This window comes from Ochotona curzoniae, unplaced genomic scaffold, assembly GCF_017591425.1.
Source record: "Ochotona curzoniae isolate NIBS_2020 unplaced genomic scaffold, NIBS_Ocur_1.0 contig_1274, whole genome shotgun sequence".
Lineage (NCBI taxonomy): Eukaryota > Metazoa > Chordata > Mammalia > Lagomorpha > Ochotonidae > Ochotona > Ochotona curzoniae.
In genome coordinates this window covers 22302646-22324708 of record NW_024465023.1, presented here as the reverse complement: position 1 = coordinate 22324708, position 22063 = coordinate 22302646, and the positions used below count along the sequence as shown (strand labels likewise).

Here is a 22063-nt window from a genome sequence, read left to right as displayed (position 1 = left end):
CCATCTTTTCAATAAAGCAGCCAAAGAAAGGAAACTGAGCTGGATAAATTGTGAAAAGTTTTAGGGTCTTCTTTTCTAAAGAGAAGATCTGTTTATTTTACTTGAAATCAGTAACAGGGACATGTCTTCCATCTGTTGCTTCACTCCCAAAGTGGCCACAATGGCCAGAGCTGAACTGATGTGAAGCTGGGAGCAAGGAGCTTCTTCTCCTCTATCATGTAGGTATAGGGGCCATCTTTTGTGGCTTTCCCAGGGCATTAGCAGGGAGCTGATCAAAAGCAGAGCAGCCAGCACACTAACCAATGCCCCTAGGGGATGCTGACACTACTGGCTAAGGGTTAATTTGCTAGGCCACTGCGCTGGCTCCCTAAGTTTTTTTTTTTTTTAAGATATATTTATTTTGGGCTTGGAGTGATGGCTGAGTAGCTAAATCCTTACTTTGCATGCACTGGCATCCCATATGGACAATGGCTTGTGTCTGAATTGCTCTACTGCTCATCTAGCTCCTTGCTTGTGGCCTGGGAAAGCAGTCAAGGCTGGCCCAAAGTCTTATGAACCTGCACCAACATGAGACACCTGGAAGAAACTCCTGGCTCCTGGCTTCAGATTGAGTTCAGCTCCAATAAATTATTTTTATTGGAAAGGCAAATTTACAGAGAGAAGGAGAAACAGAGAGAATGATCTTTCATCTACCGCTTTACTCCCAAGTGGTCCTGCTTATAGGTTTATTTAGATTTTGTTACCTCATAATTCAGTTTTGACAAATGATATGTGTCCAGAAATCTATTTGTCAAAGGCATTCTGATTTGTTGGCACACAGTTACTTGCAGTAGTTCTCGATTTTTCTATTTATGTATGAGTTCTCTGTTGTTTGTTTGGGGTTTTTTTGTCTCTAAATCTATTGATTCATGTCCTCTCTCTTTTTTTTTCAATCATTTGGGCTGTTGGGGTATCTATTCTGTTTATTTTTTCAATGAACTAACTCTTTGACTCATTGATTTTGTATGTTGTTCTTTTGGTCACTATTTGGTTAATTTCTTCTCTCTCTCTTTTTTTTTTTTTCCTGTTAATCTTGGGATTATTTTTGCTGCTGTAGTTCTAACTCCTTACAATGTATTGTGAGCTCACTTATCTGACATCTTTGTTGTTTCCTAACATAAACGCTGATTGCAGTCAATGTGCCTCTTAGCACAGCCTTGGTGGCATCCTACAAGGTGCTATCAAGTGGCAGAATCCCATGCTGTGCATTTGGGATTCCACTAAGGCACCGGGCACACTGCTGGGCTGTTCTCTTGGTACTGCAGATGTTGGGAAAGGCATTGATGCAGGTGCCAGAATGGTTGCAGAGTCACAGAACTGCACACCTGATGATTTGTGCTGCACTCTGTCTCACCCCACTCATGTGTGGTCCATGGCTCCACAAAGCCACATGCAGGTCAGTGGCTTTGCTGTGTCCCGTGTCTCTCACAGCTGCACCAATGCTGGCATCAACCTGCTTGTGCTTGCTGCTCTTTGACTCCCAAACATAATGCCTGGACTCCTTAAGCATAGATCCAAACTGCTGGTGCCGATCATACATGTGCTGCTGCTTGCTTGCCCTGCATGTCTTTAGCCAGGCGGCCTTTACTCCCTCCCTCCTGCCTTGCTCACACTCAGGGTGTTGGAAACCAAACAACAGGGTTGTAATGTCCACCTACATGAACAAATTTACCCTTTAGTTGTGGCTGACTTGCCAGGATTCGTGTAGCTGGTCCAGTCCCTGCCTTCCTAAACTCCACAGACCCTTCTCGAGGGGTCCTGGTATCTCACAGGGTGCTTAGGCTGTGGACCTTCTGGGTATGGGGTGGGTTCTGCTTTTGTTTCCTGCTCCTCCTCCCACCCCAGCTAGTTCTTTTCCCCCAGTGCCTCACTCCCTCATGACTTATTCCCATGACTATAGCAATCTGAATATGGCATGGCTGTGGCAATCTGAAACCAATCAACAGCCCGTTGAATTCCCCTGTTTTGCCTCCCTTCTTAGGTATTGGGCAGCAGCACTTTAAACTATGGCTTTTATCACATGGTCCCTCCTTGAGGAGGCTACTGTGGGAGTCCACTTGCTCTGGCTCCAAACCCACAAGGCTGTCCAAGAGTTGGGATCCTTTTCCGTAACTCACTTTGCTCACCTTCCTCCTGGGCTGCAGGCTGCAACCCAGGCTGTTTCAACAGTTTTTCCTTGTCCACAGAGCTCCACCATGTCTCTGCAGGCCTCCTGCACGCTCTGCCCACCAAATGCAACACTTTTCATTCTCCATCTCTGCACAGCATCTGCTTTCCTCCCACTGCCCTATCAGGACTACACCTTCCTGTCCCGGTCAGCCATCTTTTTTTGACGTGTGGGGATCTTTGAATTGCTGACTAACAGTGGGACAACTTAATGTCCATTGAATTTATTAGATATCCATATTATCAGTTGTTGAGTAAAGATTTATTCATTTATTTGAAAGAGTGACAGAGACAAGGGGAGACTGGATGAAGTTCCTGGTTCCTGCTTTGGCTTGGCAGTCATTTGGACAGTGTACTGTAGATGGATGAGTGATTTCTCTTTCTCTGTCTTTACTCCCCTGTGTCATTCTACCGTAAAAATAAATAAACTTTCAAATTAACATCAAAAAGTATAGTTGAGAATGCTATTTGGCCTGATGCTTAAGACATCTCCACCATTCAACATGAGAGTACATGGATTTGATGCCAAGTTCTGACCCCTGACTCTACCTTCCTGCTAATGCTTTCCCTGGGAGGAAGCAGTGATGGCTCATGTAGTTGCATTTCTGCCACCCACATGGGCAACTTGGGCTGTGTACCAGGTTCCTTGATCCAGCCCTGATCTGCCCTGGCCATGGTGGGCATTTGAGGAGAACCAGATTCTGGAGGTCTATCTGTCTCTCTTCTTGTCTCTGCCTCCCAAAAAGATTCAGGCAAAAATTTAGTTGTAGATGAGTTGGCCACAGAGTCCGAAATTATACTCTTATGTCTGAAAGTAACAAAGTTTGAATCAGGGTAATTTCTTAATCCTAAAAATAGATTCCATTTATGATGCTTATTTCAAAAATTCTTGAAATTGTATCAATATAACTTCTGGAAAGCGGGGTTTAAAATTAAAGTTACTTTCTGTACTTGAATTTGTTTATCATGTCACCATGTCTACAAATCTCAAAACGCTGCATTGTATAACTTAAAAAATACAATTTCATCTGTGCTATACCTCATTAAGTGTAGGAAAAAAATACGTAACAATATTTTTTACGTCCTCGTGTTTTTTGCCTGAAGTTATCACTCTTTTCTTGCTTAAATTTGACAATGTTTATGAAAATACCATGTAAGAAAAGAAGTTCTATATAAATAAACTGTTATTTTATGTCCATGACAAAATGAATGAAAAACAAAGATGCTGAGAGAGTTGCACAGATACTTGTCGTAATATACAGTACAAAACGCTCTTTGTCAGTTGGTTTCTATCATAATAGTTATGTGAGAGATCTTCCAAAATTTTGTGTCAAAATATAATTAAAACAAGTTTTTATTTTAGTGCAAAAAAGTTGAACTCCATGTGCAACTTTTGTATTGTGTTTTTTCCTGAATTTTTAAAGTACAGTTACATATATGATGGTAGAAATGCCTAAGAATTGTATATAGCGTTAATATATACAATGTATTTTATATATTCATGCTAAATATGAACTTGACATGACTTTAAAATGGTTCATTTTTTAAATTCTCACAAATCCACTTGACGGAACAACATAAAAACTATGTATTTGATTTCCCTCTGTAATCTCTGCAAGAAGTTAATCAAATAGACAATCTGTATGATATTATTCAAATGAAAACATATGCATATTAAAGTATACAACAGACTCCATTCCCAGTTCCCTTGAATCTTTGTCTTACTCTGGAGGATTGGAATGCCCAGCAGAGATCACAATATGAAACGGATTCATAGATATGCTCTTGTGGTACAGACTTAATGAAGTGAGCAGTAACATTCTGCTGTAAAAATACCTGTAATGAAGGCAGACAATGTGTTTTTAGCTAATAAAGCAGTCTTCTACCCCAGCCACACTGACCATCTGCCACTTTGAACCTGTTTATGCCCTTTATTTCAATTAATTATGATATAATCTTCTCTAGAATTATTTTGAAAATCCGTAACTGAAAAAAGTGTGCGTAATTACGGGGTACATGATGATTTGGTACATATGTATGTATATTGTCTAATATTGTAAATCATAGAAAGCATATTGATCTCAAACATTTATCAGTTCTTTATGATGAAAACATTCAAAAGCCTGTCTTGTAGCTTTTCTTAAATAAAAAATACATAGTACTTCATCATTTTCAAATCACTGTTGTGTGATTGAATATCAGAGCTTCTTTCTCCTAATTGTAACTTAGTACCCATTAATCAACTCTCCCCATCCTACTCTCCTTTGTGCCATTTTCTAGTAACTACCATTCTACTACCAAGTTTTGTGACATCAGTGCTTTTAGTAGAATCCTGGCTTGAAGCTTCAGAGTCATCCCCGACTTCTCCTCCTTTATATTCCCTGTCTGGACCTTGTCACCTGTTGATACACAATTTCTCTTCATACTCTTCACAGTACCTTTTCTTAAGCTTCACAATTTTAAGAGCTTTTTAAGTGGTGTTCCTAATCTCAGCTTCCCCTTCCAGTCTGTCCTCCTATGGCCATTACAATGACCTCCTTGAAATATGGGTGAAATAGTGCCACATCCTTCACAGACATTTCCTACTGTCTGTATTCATTACAGTGGTGGTCTCCAAAGTATTATATCCTCAGTTAAAGGGGTACTCCCAGTGAAACTGTTCAATGTATCACCTTGATAATAGGATACTAAGTTGGCTACCACTGCCTATACCTACAATGCCATAATACTCTAAGTAGCAGGATGCTAGACTTGGAAGTGTTGCTGAAAGACAACGTTACAATAATGTAAGGGAAAATAGTGGATAGAGGAGAATGAGGAGAGGATGGGGAGGTGGTGGGGAATCCCTATATGTATAAAACCATATCATGGAAAATAGTAATACAAAAATTACTTTTAAAAAAAGTGTCATCCTGAATCAACACTTTTACCAGGGAACTTTTTAGAAAGGTTACATTCTTGGGACCCAAGCCAGACCTTCTGAAACCAAAACTCTAAAGGAGAACCTCCAAATACATGTTTTTTCTTTCTTCTTTTTTTTAATAAATCTTCCAGCTGATTCTGCTGCACATTACAATTCAAAAACAAAACCTGAGCTACCAAATTATGCTCACGTTTCTTGGCATACTGTCTCCTCAATCCGTATTTCTGGGCTTATTTTTCACTTCATTACACTCCACTGCTCCCTTCCCAACCCCATCATTTCAAAACTTACCGTTATATTGTCCTACCTGAGATGTCGCATTAACTTGGAGATTTCCCTTATTATATCTCAAGTTTTAAATTGAAAAACTGTTAAAATCTCCTATTTTTCTTTATTTGCTTTTTAACTATTTAAATGACAGAGACTGACCTATCAAGAGAGAAGTTCCAGCTGCTGGTTTTACTGACCAAATGCAGTAGCCAAAGCTGGGCTAGCCTGAAGCCAAGATGCTAGAATTCATGCTGTGCCTCTGAATCAGTTTCCCAAGAGCTTGTACGATCACTTCTTGCATCACAGGGTCCACCTCAGCAGGAAGCTAGCATGTGGAACAGAACCAAAGTTCCAACTCAGACGTTCTATTATGAGCTATGGGCATTCCAAGCAGTGTCACAACTGCTGGGCTCAACACTGCAAATCTCCCATCTCTTTCTTAAAACCTTGCAAGTCTTATTTCCTACTCAATTTGAAAATGGGAAGCCTTTATGCTTTGAGGGGTGCAACCAACCGGTTACTTGGTGTTGTTTCCTTAGCCATGCTATGTCTGCTCTTGGGAACTCTCCATTCTTCCTGGGATTATACATGCTTGTTGCTTGTTGTCTTGAAGATCATCTCTTCAAGAACAATACTATTTTTAGTAACCTTTCTTATAGAACAGTGCTTTCACATAGTAGGTATTTGCTAATGTACATGAAACCACACCAAAATATGATTTGTTTTGCAATCCATGATTAACTCATAAGTTCCTTGCTGCAAGCAACACCTCACTTGGGGTTATTATTAAAATGTAAAGGCTTTTAAAACTAATTTGCAATCTTTCAAGACATAATTCTCTCTGCCTTATGTTATAAGCAAAGCAAGATAAAAAGTAAATCTGTGCCTTAGGTTCTATTATTCTCTCTTGAAAAGGATCAATTTGCAGGGCAGGTGTCCTGCCATCTAGCAAGCCTTTCCCTGTGAGGCACCTCTAAATTGGGAAAGGGATTACATTTGATCAGTGTTTGCTTGGTCTGTTGCTCATCATGTTGATGTTTAATCCTGTGTGCAACAAGTGTCCCAAGGGTGTAAAATGCCTGAAGCTGGCAGTCGGTACTGTCTGGACTATTTGCATGCACGTATTCTTAGCAAATTTATGGCCTAAATGGAGAGTGTCTGAAGAAATGTCTGTGAACTTTCTAAATAGCATAATAGTATGCCTAATGAATGGAAAAGAAATGCAATATGTTTAATAGATTTACAAGGATTTATTGAGTTCAGAATTAAGTTCAGTTCTGGGAAATCAAAATATTCTGCCAAAAAAATTACTGCTTTACATTATTTTAAGGAAAAAGACATACTATTAACTCTTTCCAAACTAGTAAAGTTAAAAATCTCTAGAAAAAAATAGTTAGGAGTGTATGTGTTGACATCTAAGATGCATTTTCACTATCAATCCAAATGAACAGTTTTGAATTAATCACTTACTGATTAGATGTTTATTGAATGCTTGTTAGATGAAAACAGTGGAAAAGAGAGATGTAGATGTGAAAATAGCTATAGCTATATTATTAAAATCAGATAAAATGTAGATATTCAGATGATGGAGGAAAAGCCCCAGTTTTCAAAGCCCTCACTGTTGTATGATAAATACAATGCATGTAAACAAATAGTCTTTTAAAAGTTCGTGAAAATGTATATCATTAAAAATAAAGCAACTGTGCATGGATTTCAAAATTCTGCACTATAACAAGCTTATCTTTTTACAAATATATCTACTTGCTTATTTAAAAGTCAGAAATATAGCAAGGGAGGGAAAGACAGAAGGGAGATGAAGAAGGAATGAGAGAGAGTACAAGAAAAAGAAAGAGGAACAGAGACAGAATGTTCTAGGTTTTTCCATTCACTGATTTGTTCCCCAAATGTCCACAACAGCCAGGGCTGGCTCTCCTACATGGGTCCAGGGGCCCAAAAACTTGGGCTATCCTCTGCTCTTTTCTAAGATACCTTAGCAGGTAGCTGGATCTGAAGCAGAACAACTAGGACTTGAACTAGCACCTAAATGGGGTGTCAGCACTAAAGACAGTGGCTTAATGCTGTTCCCCAAAGTTATGTTTTAATTTTCCTTTTCCATGAACTTTTCAAGTATCCTTATACTGATTCAGTATTATAAATGTGATTCAAAATGTACATTCAATATCAAATACATTATAAGTAAATATTTGAAAGAATGATAAAATTGGTATTGTTTTACTCTTAAAATAAATGATATGTGGCAAGGTGCTACATATCTATATTGATTCCTAAGCCCACAATCATAAGAAAAAATAAGAACGTGGATTCTCTTGCATCTGCTTGCATTGGCCCTAACAGTGAGCCTCTCTTGTTTCTATTCTGAGTGGGAATAGAAAAGAGAACACCCTTATATTCCAGGTCCTGAGGTAGGCACTTTACCATGTCACTTTTAGACATGAAGAATAAAATGCAAGCAAACTGACTGCAATGCTGGCATTCCAGCAGTCCAGCTTATCCAATTCCCATCCAGCTCCCTGCTTATCACCTGGAAAAGCAGCCGAGGATGGCCCAAGGATCTGGGCCCTTGCACCCATGTGGGAGACCTGGATGAAGTTTCCAACTCCTGGCCTCGGCCTAGCCCTTTGCTGGTGCTTTTGGCCATGTGGGGAATGAAGTATTGGATAGAAAATGTCAATTTAAAACAAAGAAATGAATAAATAGCAAAAAGAAAAGCAAAAAAGGAATAATAAAGATGAATAGATGAAGTATTCTTAAACTGGATTTACTTGAAAGAAAGCAAAAATAACACAGACAACCGAAACAGGGGCCTTCAAAGTATGGCTAAGATGGCATCGGAACATTGAAAATTTCCTCATATGTGGTAGCACTTCAAAACATTAGTGAAAATGGAATTAAAAGATAAGTGTATTTTGGTGCAAAAATTTTGAAATCCATGCATGTTTCTGTGTAATGTGCATTTTCCTTGAAAGCTTTTGATAAAAATTCATCCAGATAGGAACAGCCCTCGTCCAGATTGTTTGTGAGCCTTTAAAGGGGCCAAAGCATAAAGCTGCCCAAAGAAAAAGTGATTGGTGAGCCTAAACAAGACCCTGGGGTCAGTTCAGGATGGAACCTAGTGCAGTGCAGCCTGGGATGAGTGAAGGACCTTTAGTGTACCTACAGAGGCCAGGGAATGCTCCACTCAGATTGCCAAGGGTGCGAGGGCACCAGCAGGCTGCTTTTCTAAGTAGTTGTCTGAGAACTCGCTCTTCTCATTCTTGGTCACAGGACCCTGATTGCCCACCATCTTCTCACCATCACTACCTTCAGGCTCAAACCTGTATACCAGGCACAAGCCCAAAGCACAGGGAATTTCCCTCTATTAACTTTATGACAACCCCATAGGGGAAAATGTTCAAAATGATGAAATAAAGGTCCTGTGATCTCAAGTGGCCTGCTTGAACTTGACATGCCTGAAATTGAACTGAGGTCTGTTTTGTCCAGAATTCTATACTACTCTATTGCGTTATTACGTTTTTCAACCAAATCTTCATCAATGTGCACGTCCACAAAGAGAATGACAGATAATAATTATTGTGGTGACTCTGAGGCATTCAGTGATTCAAGAGCCAATTTTGGTTGAATTGTTATCATAAGAATTTCTCCATTTTATCTTGTATATTTTTCTGCAGTACATGCCACTCTCAACTTTACCAGTCTACTGAATGATCCAGAAAAGCCCATATATTAGCCAACTCAAATCCAAACTTTGTTGAACTAAACAACTTCCTTTAAAATTCATGTTACTTCCTGTGCCCTCAGAATTGTGACCTTAGAGAAAAGTAGTCTTTTTTGGTTCTGATTGTCTAAGCTGAAATGAGAGCAAACTGGAATAGGTTGACCTCTAAATCTAGTATGACAATGTCTGTATAAGAGAACAACACAAATACAGTGACATCAAGGGAGAAGGCCACATAAAAGTGGAGACAGAGGTTAGAGTGAAGGGTCCCCAAGTCAAGGAATGCCAAGAGCTTCCAACTGTCACCAGAACTTGTGAGAAGAAAATGGGGCGGATTCTCTATTTGAGTGCCTATAAGGAGCTAACCGTGCTGACAGCTTGGTTGCAGCCTTGTGGCTGCAGAATTGAGGATGGATTTCTGTTGTTCTGAGATACAGGGTAGCTGGTACTTTCTTACTATCACTGCTAGGAAACCAATAAGACATGTTTACGGGACAGGCTGACTGTGCTTTACGGTAGACCTCAGTGTGAGCCTGGCATTGTGTGGGATACCAGTTACTGAGGAATGACGCTGCCGGGAAGGAACAAGAAAGCATACAAGGCAGTTCCTCCAACAACCAGAGGTGTTGTGTACTGTGAGTCTTTCTCCCTGGTTTTTACTTACTTCGGAGAATTGTGATGCACCACTGTCTTTTACAGCTGGAGAAAAGCCATGGGAAATCTGGCCATTTTCTTTCTTATTGACTTCTTTCCGCTCCCTCAGCCTTCCTGCTCTGGCTTAGACACACCCAGTGCTTTTCTGCTGCAAAACAAGCTTCAAACTCTGTTGTTCATGACATTGGCCAATACCTTCTCCGTGCAAAGACTAGCTGCTTGGTGAGCCCTTCTCTGGCCTCCTTACTGAGAGCATCCTAGGCTTCCTCATTTCTTTGAGATTATTGCCTATCTCCTCTGTGTGGACTTAACCTCTGTTCTCTTTGCTACTCTGGTACGCAGAGCACTTCCTGGCCTTCAGTGAGTTCTGAATAAATAAATGAGTGATGTAAGCTGAGGTGCAGGAAAGTTAAATATAAATTTCCCAAGGTGTCACTGAAGTCTGTCTGGTACTCAAAACAGATTTCTTCCTGACTCTCTGTGGTTCAGTGGCTTAGAAATAAGATCCAAAAGGCTGGAAGCGGTGCTACATGACATAATAATGTAAAAGTAGCACTGATTTATGGAAGCAATGGGATCTAAAAGCCCTACATTTACAGATGTGCATTTCTTTCTATTTCTCACTGGGGAACATGGCTGAATAGGGAGGGCAACTCTTTCAGTTCAAGAGACATTCTAGGGACATTATGGGTCCTTATTGGTCATAGAAAAAAAGTCAAGATTACATACACTCAATGCATATTTACCTCGAGTTACAGATTCCTGCGAGGCTCCAGAAGAAGGCATGAGAGATCCCTGGGGAAGCAGACGTCAGTGCTGCTAGTGCCCTCTAGTAGCCCGGAACATCTGCCTGCTCTGTTTTCCTTCAGAAATACAAGTACTCACTTGGACTTTTTACTCCCTGGATAGGAGGATATTTTACTCAGCCAGGAAAGACTTATACATATACTAGGTCATAAAAAGGAAACTATTTGCATCAGAAACCAAGACCACACTGCTTCTCCAATCCAATGGCTTGCTAATCAGGCTTGGTTTAAATATTCCTCCTTAGGAAAGGTAAACACCATTTATATATGTGGATCCCAGAGCTTTAAGAATATTCTGGCATTTTTGGTGACCCTGCAACAAATTAACTATTGAATCTAAAGAGCTGCTGACACTGAAGAGCCATCAACTCAGAAAACTGGCTTTCAGTGTGCCTCATGACAAGCCCATGCCATTCATCATAGCGTCCTCTCTCCCACTGTTGGATGCTATGGACAAGTGCTGGCTCAGCATCATCATTGGCTTACTTTTGGGGAGCACTTGTCAAAGGCCATAACTGCAAAAATAGCATTGCCAAGAGGTTAAGAAAAAGATAACACCACTGGTGGGAGTCCTGTAAAGCAACAGGGGGCATCAGAAAGGAGAAGCCCTGGGACTGAGCAAGGCTGAATGCACAATGCAGCTTGAGCGGGATAGCCAGTCCCTTTACTGTGCCTCAGGGAATGTCACTGCCAATTTGGTCCCTATGTCAGGTGCGGGCACAACTGATTTTTCTCAACTACAGCATGCTTTGTACTGGTATTATCTTTTCAGTGAAAGCTTTTCTAATTCTTTGGACCTCGCTATGGGAAGGAACTTGGCAAAATCCACATAACGAATTGAATTAAAAGATGTTTGTTTTTGTGCAAAAAATGTTTTCAGACTCATGCACCTTTTTTCATAATATACATTTTCCATGAACTTCTGGAAGACTCCCATGTGTAATGAATAGGCCTATTTATATTGAAAAATTATCTTGAAATAATGAATAAAGCCGAATGTGTGTAACGATATGGTCACAGATTTGGAGATAATTGGTGGTTAGATAACTTTTTCATCCCTGTTGGATAATATTTAGGCTTATGCTACATTTTTGTAACTTGGGGAAAAAAAGGTGTTCAGTTGTGATGCAGTTGTTGTGGCGCAGTGGTTAAGCCACAGCTTTTGAAATACATACATTATGCTGGCTGAGTCCTGGTTACTGTTCTTTCCGTTCAGTTTCATGCTTCTGCTAATGCAACCTGGGAGACAGCAAATAATGACTCAAGTGCTTTGGGCCATTGCCACACATCTGGGAAAACTGTGTGGGATTCTGGGCCGCTGCCCTTAGCCTGACTGCTCTGGCTGTTGTGTGCATTTGGAAGTGAACCAGCCAATAGAAGACTTCTCTCTCTCTCTCTCTCTCTCTCTCTCTCTCTCTCTGCTTTTCTCTCCCTTTCTCTTTCTCTCTCTCTCCTCCATCTCTCTTTTTCTTTCTCTGTCTCTCTCCCTCTCCCTCTTTCTCTTTTAAGTAGATGGAAATTTTTAAAAAGCATAAAGAGAAATGGAATCAGCAAACCAGTATTTTATGAATGAATATTTTGTTACTTATAAGCTTAAGTACGTGGAGTATAATTTACATGCTTTTGTGTATTAATATTAGGAATGCCTACTAGAATTTAGAAGCTTAGCCCTAAAGGAGGGTTAACTATGCTACCAGGATTCCACTTACAGTAGGCAAAGTGGGAGTCACAGCTCATAAATAACATGACAGCAGCTGACCAGCCTTGCACCTAACTGGGGATGACCTGTACTGAGAGTTTGATACACGATCATTTGCAGGCTTTTTCAGACAAAAGGTCTTGTAGAAAAAGGATTTCTGATCATTAGCACAACCCCTTGAATAGCAGCAATTCTTATTATCCATACAGATCTCTCCAAAATACAGGAAATAATGCTTCCAAAATTGTTACATTACATATATATATTCTTTTTAACAATCATATGTCCATTTTCCAATACACATCACTTGAATATCATGTTACCCAAAGTAGGAATTTTATAGTTTTTTAACTTACTTTTTCGTTTTTCTACTTACTAATTTAAAAATTGCAGACCAAATGTTATGAAGCAGTACTATGGCGGTTCAACCCATTAAGGTGAAATTTGAAAAACTCTCCATTCCAGATAGATAAACATTATCCAACTCTACTTTGGTGGAGTTGAGGACAAAGTGTTTTGTGAAGCAAAGCATAATGGAGAGGTTAGCTTGCCTCAGAGTTGACTGCTATCATTACTGCTGATTACTTAGGGCTATCTCCACTTTCTTCTCGGCTGCAAGCCTGCATTGCCAACTTCCAATTAGAGAGTTCTATTTGCAAAGAATAGCATCCAGTGCAGCTGAAGTGCAGAACTCACTTAAAATCTAGCCCGGCCTTTTGTTCAGTGTCTAATATGTGCACGACCTGTGCTCCCTAGCTACGATCATGTGTCAAGCTCTGCATTTCCAAGTGCACCAAGAGTAAAATCGGATGATGCCACTATGTGCCAGAATTTTATTCATTTATTTTGGGGTTGATTAAACTTAAGAAGAGTGAGAATGTATGTATAGAAACTTGTTAAAGCAGTGCTGAATTTTTATTCTCTACATTTCCATTGCTTGCAATTCTGAAATGAAGAAATTGTAAAATCATTTCAGAGTTGCTAGCACTTGATAGGCAGGGTGCAGTTGATTTTCTAGTCAATTGAGGAAGATACTTCACTCTGTGACAAAAGCCATGAATTCCATTGTAAACATGTGGCATTCCTCTACCTTACCGCTTGAATTCAATTACCCACTTTGACCAATTTTACCTCCTAAATCTCTTATCTATACCATTTGATGTTCCTCTGCTCCCACACCTGACTTCATATCTTGAATATCAGTCTCCTGGTTGAAGCTTCTAATTTGTATCAATACCTAAATCTCCTGCCTCCACCTCTCCCTGTGAGACTCATCAATATCCCTGTTACAATAAAAGCCAAGCTTTTTTTTTTCTCTTAAGTCTCAAAGAAATCACTAGAGTCATTCCTTGCCCATTTCTTTGCCGCCTTCTCTTACTGTTTAAGGCTTTAGACTTGTTGTTGCTACAACACAAAGTCATTTGTTACTGTTACAAAACTGTTACCTGTTACTTGTACTCCCTTGCTTTTGAATTCTTCCCCCAAATCAATATCTGCCTACCTATTATTTGTGTGGCTAATGTCTATAAGTTTGACAGATGTCTCAGACATTCCCCCACTATTTCTAACCAGCCCTGTGCATTTCTTTATGGTTGTATTTCTATGTGATGCTTTTCATTTTTGCCTGTAGCTCTTATTGGACTGTGAGCTCCTTGGAAATAAGGACTGTGTTTGTATGGCATGAAACCCCAATGAAGCTGGCTTGCTTAACATGAATTAACAAATCTGTGTCACATCACCTTTTCAGAACTGAACCCAAGACAGGGTTTGGGATGCATGTGTTTGACAGAGAAAATGTTTTCTAAGTCAGGAAATAGTGCAGAAAATTGGGGGAAGTTGAATAAGGAGCTAGTCTCAGGTCAACCTTTGGCTTGGGGTGATCGAGAAGGATCTCCTGAGTGTAAATTACATAAGAGAGTTGTACCCATTTGAAATGAAATTGGCAGTCTTCTATGCATACACATATGCCACACAAATGAGGATGGAATGGAGATTTCAAACAGGGATAGCTTTGTACATCAAGAGTAACTTTTGAGGCCTGGCACGGTACTTTAGTGGCTAAAGTCCTTGCTTAGTATGCACCATGGATCCCATATGGGTGCCAGTTCTAATCCTGGCAGCTCCACTTCCCTCCAACTCCCTGCTTGTGGCCTGGGAAAGCAGTAGAAGATGACCCAAAGCCTTGAGACCCTGCACCTGTCTGGGAGACCCAGAAGAGGCTCCTGGTTCCTGGCTTTCGGATTGGCTCAGCTCTAGACATTGTGGCCGCTTGGGGATTGAATCATCGGAGAGAAGATCATCTTCTCTCTCTCTCCTCCTCTCTGTATATCTGACTTTCCAATAATAAATAAATAAATATGTTTTTAAAGTAACTTTTGAGACATGGCTGTGAACTGTTAGTGTTCAACACTCAAATAAAATGTAGAAGGAATATATCAGCTTAGTTAAGATGACCAAGTTGGGGCATCTTCTGTTTTATCATACATGCCTTAATAATTTTGTCATCATTCCAATATCCCTCCCAAAGTAGATGCTTAACTAATAAATAATGCAATTTGCCTTTAAAAGTCAAGTCTTGTATTTTCATATTAGAATGCATTATGCATAAACACAATGATTATACATTTTTTTAAGAATCTCAGCCTTCAAGCTCGTTACCATAGAAATATTCTCAGTTCTTATGTATGTAGTAATGGTGACTTAATTTGAAAATATTTTTTGTAACCTAATTTGAATATATTGACATTACCTAGTGTATATAACTTTGGTTTATGAAATGGTGCATCAGTATAAGTTCCTTACAAGGAAATAGAAGTACTTAAAAGTAGTTTTTCAGATAAGCTCCTGGTCCATTCTGGGTTAAGTAATAAAAAGTAGTGACAATCTAATGCATTCTTTTTTCACTTCCCAGTGCAATTTTTACCTTCGTTTAGTATTACTGGTTGGAAAGGAATATGTACTATGTAGGAGTATTGAATTGGAGTATTTTCTTAGAATCCTTCCATCCAGGAAATACAGCACCAATATATAACATTTAAAAAGACTTTAGAGAAGTATGTCTTATTTTGAAAGACAGAGAAATAGATTAAATGCCACTTGTCTGCACAATTACCAATGATGATTTTGAATAACAATATTAATATCAAAATTTACCTGGTAACTTACAGCAGAGATTATATGATTAAGTTAAGGAAACACTAGATGTGTCAGCTATTATTTCAGTAAACAAGAGTTAGATTTTAACTTATCCAATATCCTCTCAAGAGTTTAGTATCCAGCAAAATGATTGTGAAGTTATTAGTACTTTGTGGTAAAATTGAAAAAAAAAGAAAAATATATATTTTGTGAATATATTTAAAAGTTTTTATTTGTAGGAAGATGCAAACGGAAGTATTCATAGATGAAATGTCAATTTATCTCTAAATCATTTACTTTAAGATTTTTTTTTGCAAGACCAAGTTATAGAGAGGAGGAGAAACAGAAAAGTCTCTCATCTGCTGGTTCACTCCCCAAATGACCCCAACAGTCATAGAAGCCAGTAGCCAAGAGACTCTTTTGGGTCTCCCATGTGGGTGCAGGTAACCAGGGACTTGAACCAGCCTCCACTGCTTTCCTAGGCCATACTCAGGATGGGAAGTGGAGCAACAAGGACTAGAAACAACACCAATATAAGATGCCAGTTTTGACAGGCAGAGGATTAGCCTGTTGAGCCTCTGTACCAGCCCTATCTCTAAATTATTTTCACCTGACTTAGGGAAGAAACTTCAACACACACACACTGTGAGAAAAAGTGTTTGCAATAAGACAAAATATTAACAAAGGAAAGAAACCTTTTCATTTAATAGGCTACTTTATTGTATACATTGATAAGAGACATAAGTTCATCACTTACTGAAATGTGCGAGCGTAGATTCTACATCTATTTCATGGGACAATGAACACAGTGTCTCCAGCGTCTAGGCCACTTACTACTTCGTTTCAGCTCTGGCTTTTCCTCGGCTTGTGACTTTACCAATAGAAAATCATCTTTCAGGAGATAGCTAAGTACTGAATAGTTCTGCTTTTCAGGGATATTTATGGTTTTTCTTCCAACATTTTTCTCAGTAAGTGTATTCCAAAAGTATGTATTAATATCCATATCAATTCCCAGTACAAGTCCCCCTCAATTCCCTTGATCTAATTTGTGCCAAACTTTTTAGAACTTTTTACCCAAATCCTTTTGCTTTCTCCCCTGAAGCATCTTACTTTATCATACAAATCTTCTGAGGCTTTGAATAATTCCATCTTAGTCTTTATACTACCACCTTGAAGGTGTTTCAGCCTTTTCCACTGGCAGTGATAGTCTCTGTGACAGATAGCCTTAGCTATAATAACTTGAATTATGTATATACTCTGCCCTCTGAGCCTTGGGTTGCCTCCTTTTTCATTTGTAGTGAGATAAACCTTATTTGCAATGCCCTGTTTTTGGTGCTTGAGATACAATTCTAGGGTCATGTTTTAGTTAGCATTTGCAGCCTTTGAGGAAGCCAATTATCTTGCCATCTGCTGGTCAACTGCCATTCTTAAACAGAAAATCCTGATGATGATGATAATGTTGCTTTACCTGTCCTGTGGGCACCTGTTGTTTTGCATGTGCATGCAAAGTAGATAAATAAGGATGTCAGGATGCCATTTGGAACATGCTGCTTCCAAGCAACTCAGAAAACCCAAGCAAGCACAGCCTTCATCATCCCCATTTCCCACCAAGGATGCCTGAAGTTAGGACAAAATGACCATTTACCTTTGTTTTTGGTTATGGAACCACTTCCAGAACTCCCTCACCTTATTCTTGGAATACTTCATTGTTGGTCAAAGCAGAAAGAAAAACCATGCAGTAAATTGAAGAGCAAACGTATTCAATGTAGCAGGAATTCAGAGTAATGAAGTGACTGGCTAGCCTAAAAGAAAGAGATTGTTCTATCTTCTTGGGCTGCCACATAAAAATACTCTAAAAGGCTGGATTACACATATAGTATTTATTTCTTAGAGTTTTCTGTTGTATGAAAGTGTCCAAGAGCCTGGTGCCAATCAGTTAGTTTTTGGTGAGGGCCTTCTTCCTGTCTTGCAGACAGCTTCCTTCTTGCTGGGTGCATAAACGCCCTCTTTTTTCTAAGTGTTGAGGGGAACGAAAGAATGAACTCTTTGGTTTCTCTTCTTAATAAGAACAGTGACTCCACTAGGAGAATCCCATCCTCTTGACCTCATCTGATCCTAAAGTCTCTCTCTTCAAACAACATCACATTGGGAATTAGTGCTTTGACATAGGAATTGGAGAGTGCATCACAAGCATTCAGTCCACTGCAAAAGATAACCATAAAGGTTAGCTGATTGGCTGCAACTACACCCCCCCCCCCAGCTGAGGCTAAGCAATCCATAGCTTCCTTCCTTCCATCCATCCTCAGTTCAGAGGTCCCAAGTTTATTGCATGTTACAACCATGGCAGAAGTCACTGAATTGCTGTCTTAGCAGGACTTCTTGGAAATCTGTCCTCGAGACATTGATAGAGACCTTCTCTCATAGTTACCTGGGAAAGCTTTCGAGGAGGGTGTCTCATCTGGACCTCTAGATGAAAGCAGTTCTGCTGGCCACCTGGCACTATAAGACCCAAGTGCTAGACAGGCCTTGCTCTCTGCAAGAGTTGGCCCAGCCGGCATAATAGAAAGCAAAGCCTTTTCCTCTAGAAATGTCCAGCACTGCCTACAGACAAAGCTGCAGTGCCATCTAGCAAAGGAACAGTATTTCCAAAATGCAAATTGAAGGCCAAATATATATTTATAGACAGTAAATCAATAAGCAGCACACTGATACAAATGAAAAATACTAGCAGAATCAGACTAAGTGAAGAATACGTTGTTCGCAGACTAAGCTACTTTTCAGCATCATTCTCGGTTTTATTTGTGGTTGCGTCCTCTGTAGAATAGGATTGGATTCCAATATGTTGAATGAATAAACAAACGGCTTAATTTTTTCCCTTTTTCTTTCTTTTTTACTACAGCTGATGGATGCACTGATTGGTCTGTTGATATCAAGAAATACCAAGTTTTGGTGGGAGAGCCTGTTCGAATCAAATGTGCACTTTTTTATGGATATATCAGAGCAAATTACTCTCTTGCCCAAAGTGCTGGACTCAGTTTGATGTGGTACAAGAGCTCTGGTCCTGGTGACTTTGAAGAGCCAATAGCTTTTGATGGAAGCAGAATGAGCAAAGAAGAAGATTCCATTTGGTTCCGACCAACACTGCTACAGGACAGTGGCCTCTACGCTTGCGTCATCAGGTATTCTTTTAATTCTCTTACCATTTAATCAATGAAACCACATAGTACTTTCTCATACTGAAGTTTTGATGCTTGATTTTCACCTAAAGGTATTTTCTCTATAACTGTGTTTCTGCTTTCGAAGATTTAGAATCTAAATCGTAAAAAAGATGAGATTGGAATTTATATTGAGACATTATTTCTAGCTTACAGAGAAAAGAGATACCATCTGGGTATCTACTTACATTGCCAGAAATTACTAAAGACTATGAAATAAAATTTATAGAGGAGGTAAAATGTTGCAAATAAAATGTAAGCAAAGACTTGCACAAGGAATGCATAGTTTATTGCTAAATGAATTGTAACATTTTGTTATTGCCCTTCACAGACAGATAGAGCCCAGATACTTCTGGTTCACACACATCTGCAAAGATGATTTAGGTAATGTGTGTGTAAGTACAAGAAGCAGAAAATGGCCTTGCCACGTTAGGGAATGCAAAGCTAGCTTCCAGATCATTTTGTTAACTGAAATGCCTCGATCAACACAAAAATTGTCCTGAGCTTTTCAGAGCCAATGCCAAAATTAATAGCCAAGTCTGTGCTGTTGGCCCCAGGAAACTCATCACACATTTACATCTTTGTCAGCTTGTGAAAGAGACATATTCGTTTGTTTAATGGTAGTACATTGAAAGTATATCTCTTTAGCACATTAGCAGTTAAAATCTCTGTTTAAGCATTTAGCCCTTCATAGACTCTGAGTCACACCTTGAATGAAGGATGTGGGTGTCATTAGACTATTAAAATATTGGCAAAACTGGGTATAGGCATGGAAAGTATATGTTCATCTGTTTATTTGGCTTCCTATGTTTTTAGCTTATTCAAATAAATAAATAAAATCCAAAGCACTCATTTTTTTTTAACTTGGAAAAGGTCTAAGTCATACTGTGTCTTTTTCAATGACAAGTTTAACTCCCAGCTTTGAAATTTTGAACAGTACCTGTCACTCCCTTGTCATAAGGATGCCTCTCCCCATTACTATATATAAAAATTGCTTTCTTGCTAACCTGTGTCTACAGGTGTGTTGGGACATTAAAATAGGTCAAAGTTGCATGAAAGTAGAATAGAAATGTATCATGCTGACACTAATGGCACATAACTTAGAGTTAATGTTGAAAAAATACAAGTGAATATAAGTAATGAGTTATACTTGAAGAAGAAGATGTCTACTGAGCTTTTAAAGGAACAATTCCATCATTCCACTGGCAACTGTGTTTTCTCTTTAAGTCTACCGATGGTTTGTATCCAAATATACCTCTTAGTGGAGAGGTACACTTTGTAGGGTCATTGATAAACAATTGTCACGCTAGTAGAACATACCACCCTGAACATGCCCGATCTCCTCTGATCTTGGAAGCGAAGCTGGGTGGGGCCTGGTTAGTACTTGGATGGGAGACTGCTAGAGTTAAAGGATGTAGTTTTTGCCAGCTATTCTCATCATACTAAATAGTGATTTTATGTCTTTTTTTATTTCTTTAAATGACTATTTCTGATTATTCATGCATGTGTGGAGGTGATTCTTAGATATCATCAATGTCCTCAATTTTGTGAGTTTAGAATTGATTTACATGTCTAGGGTCTAATGCTTCATTTCATTACTTAACCAATGATGGGAAAATAATGATGTTTTCACATTAATAATAAGAGTTTGAAAGCACTGAAGTAGCAGGGTTTTTATGTGTTTAAATATATACTGTGCGAACCTGTGCTCTAAAAAAACTACATGAAATATGCCCCCAAATTTTAGTTGACCTAATGAATGAAAGGTTAAAAAGTTTCCAAAACAATGACATTTTCCATATGTTCCTATGTCTCCATTTTAACGGAAAGTGAGACATAAAGGTAAACAATTTAAAGTTTAATATGAGTCAACTGGTATTCTAGGAAAAGTGAGAAGCAATTGAAAGTAATACTTTTCTATTGAAATTCAAACATGCCAATTGATTAAAAGCTAGAGATGTTATTATGCCTTCCTCTTACACTCTGAAGAAGGTATCCGGAGTGTGCATAAACAACACTTGAATAAGCATGGCTTGGTGTTGATTTGTGGAAACTCAAGCCCAGGAGTTGAGTCACTAGCATTTTGGCATATTGTTCACTTTCAGGCTACAAAACTGTCACCTTTAATTCTTAAATAATCCACTGGAAAAGGATTATGGCAGTTTGACAGCATTAATCTTGTTTAAAGGTTCTAGTCTTGATGGTAAGAATTGTGGGTATTAAAATCAATGTAATGTTTTACCAAGCTAATGTAATGTTTTAACAAGTTTTAATAGCTAATTTCTGTTTATATCTAATTAAATTATATAAATAATGGAAACATCTAAAATTATTGTCATTGTAATGAGCAAAAGCTTTCTTATATCCTTCCCTTAATATCTATATTGGACAAAATAATACCATGTAATTCTTTAATTCGTAGTACTTGGCTTTTCGTTCAGTTTTCTCCTTGAATTTTTACTTTAATTTTTTATATGAAAAAGTGAGTAATTTGCTTTTATTTCCCCATCTGAACATGTTTTTTTCTGGAAAAAAAATCAACAAAAACAAACAAACAAACAAAAACAACCCTGAAGTTTTCCTGTACTCTCAGCTTCCAGCTTTTTCCCTCTCTTCAGGGTTACTACTTTAAGAGTGTCATACAGAGCTGACTCATGAATGTGCAAATATCCTAATGCCCCAAAGGGGAGCATTCCATGCTGCTTGCCACCATGTATTTTGAATCATTGCAAGGTACTAGAGAGATCATGCCAGAGAATTCTAGGATGTATTAGAGTCTTTATTAACCAAACATGGTGATGGCAATGCCTACTAGAAATTAGCAAATGGCAAGTTTATATGGCAATCCGGTGTGAATCAAAACCCTGAGAGGAACAAATGGTCATTACCATAAAGTCTGCCCATTAAGCTGAAGACCTATGTTCTAGCTTCCCCAGCAATATAAATTATCCTAAAACACATACAGTGAACAACCTGGACACTCTCACACCTTTCTTTTTTTTAAAGATTTATTATTTTTATTGGAAAGGCGGATATACAGAGAGGAGAGCCAGAGAGACAGAGAGGAAGATCTTCCATCTGATGATTCACTCCCCAAGTGAGCGCAACGGCCGATGCTATGCCAATCCGAAGCCAAGAGACTCTTCCGGGTCTCCCACGCGGGTGCAGGGTCCCAGTGCTCTGGGCCATCCTTGACTGCTTTCCCAGGCCACAAGCAGGGAGCTGGATGGGAAGTGGAGCTGCCGGGTTTAGAACCGGCACCCATATGGGATCCCGGGCGTGCATGGCGTGGACCTTAACCACTGCGCCACCGCACCAGACCCGGCATTCACCTTTCCCTGGTTTCTCTATCCATATTCCATTGAGGTGAGGTGCTAGGCCTCACCTCTCCTGGAATTCTTGAAAGTATACAAATTAGAA

The 22063-nt window shown here is 39.1% G+C and overlaps 1 protein-coding gene across 1 annotated transcript in view; it reads left to right on the top strand.

The window, feature by feature from the left end:
* The window catches only part of IL1RAPL1 (interleukin 1 receptor accessory protein like 1), a 1237397-nt gene that overhangs the window by 635827 nt on the left and 579507 nt on the right, over nucleotides 1-22063 (top strand). The window contains exon 3 of the mRNA XM_041000130.1: nucleotides 18328-18607. Coding sequence (XP_040856064.1) covers nucleotides 18328-18607 — 280 coding nt within the window. The remainder of the gene's footprint in view (nucleotides 1-18327; nucleotides 18608-22063) is intronic.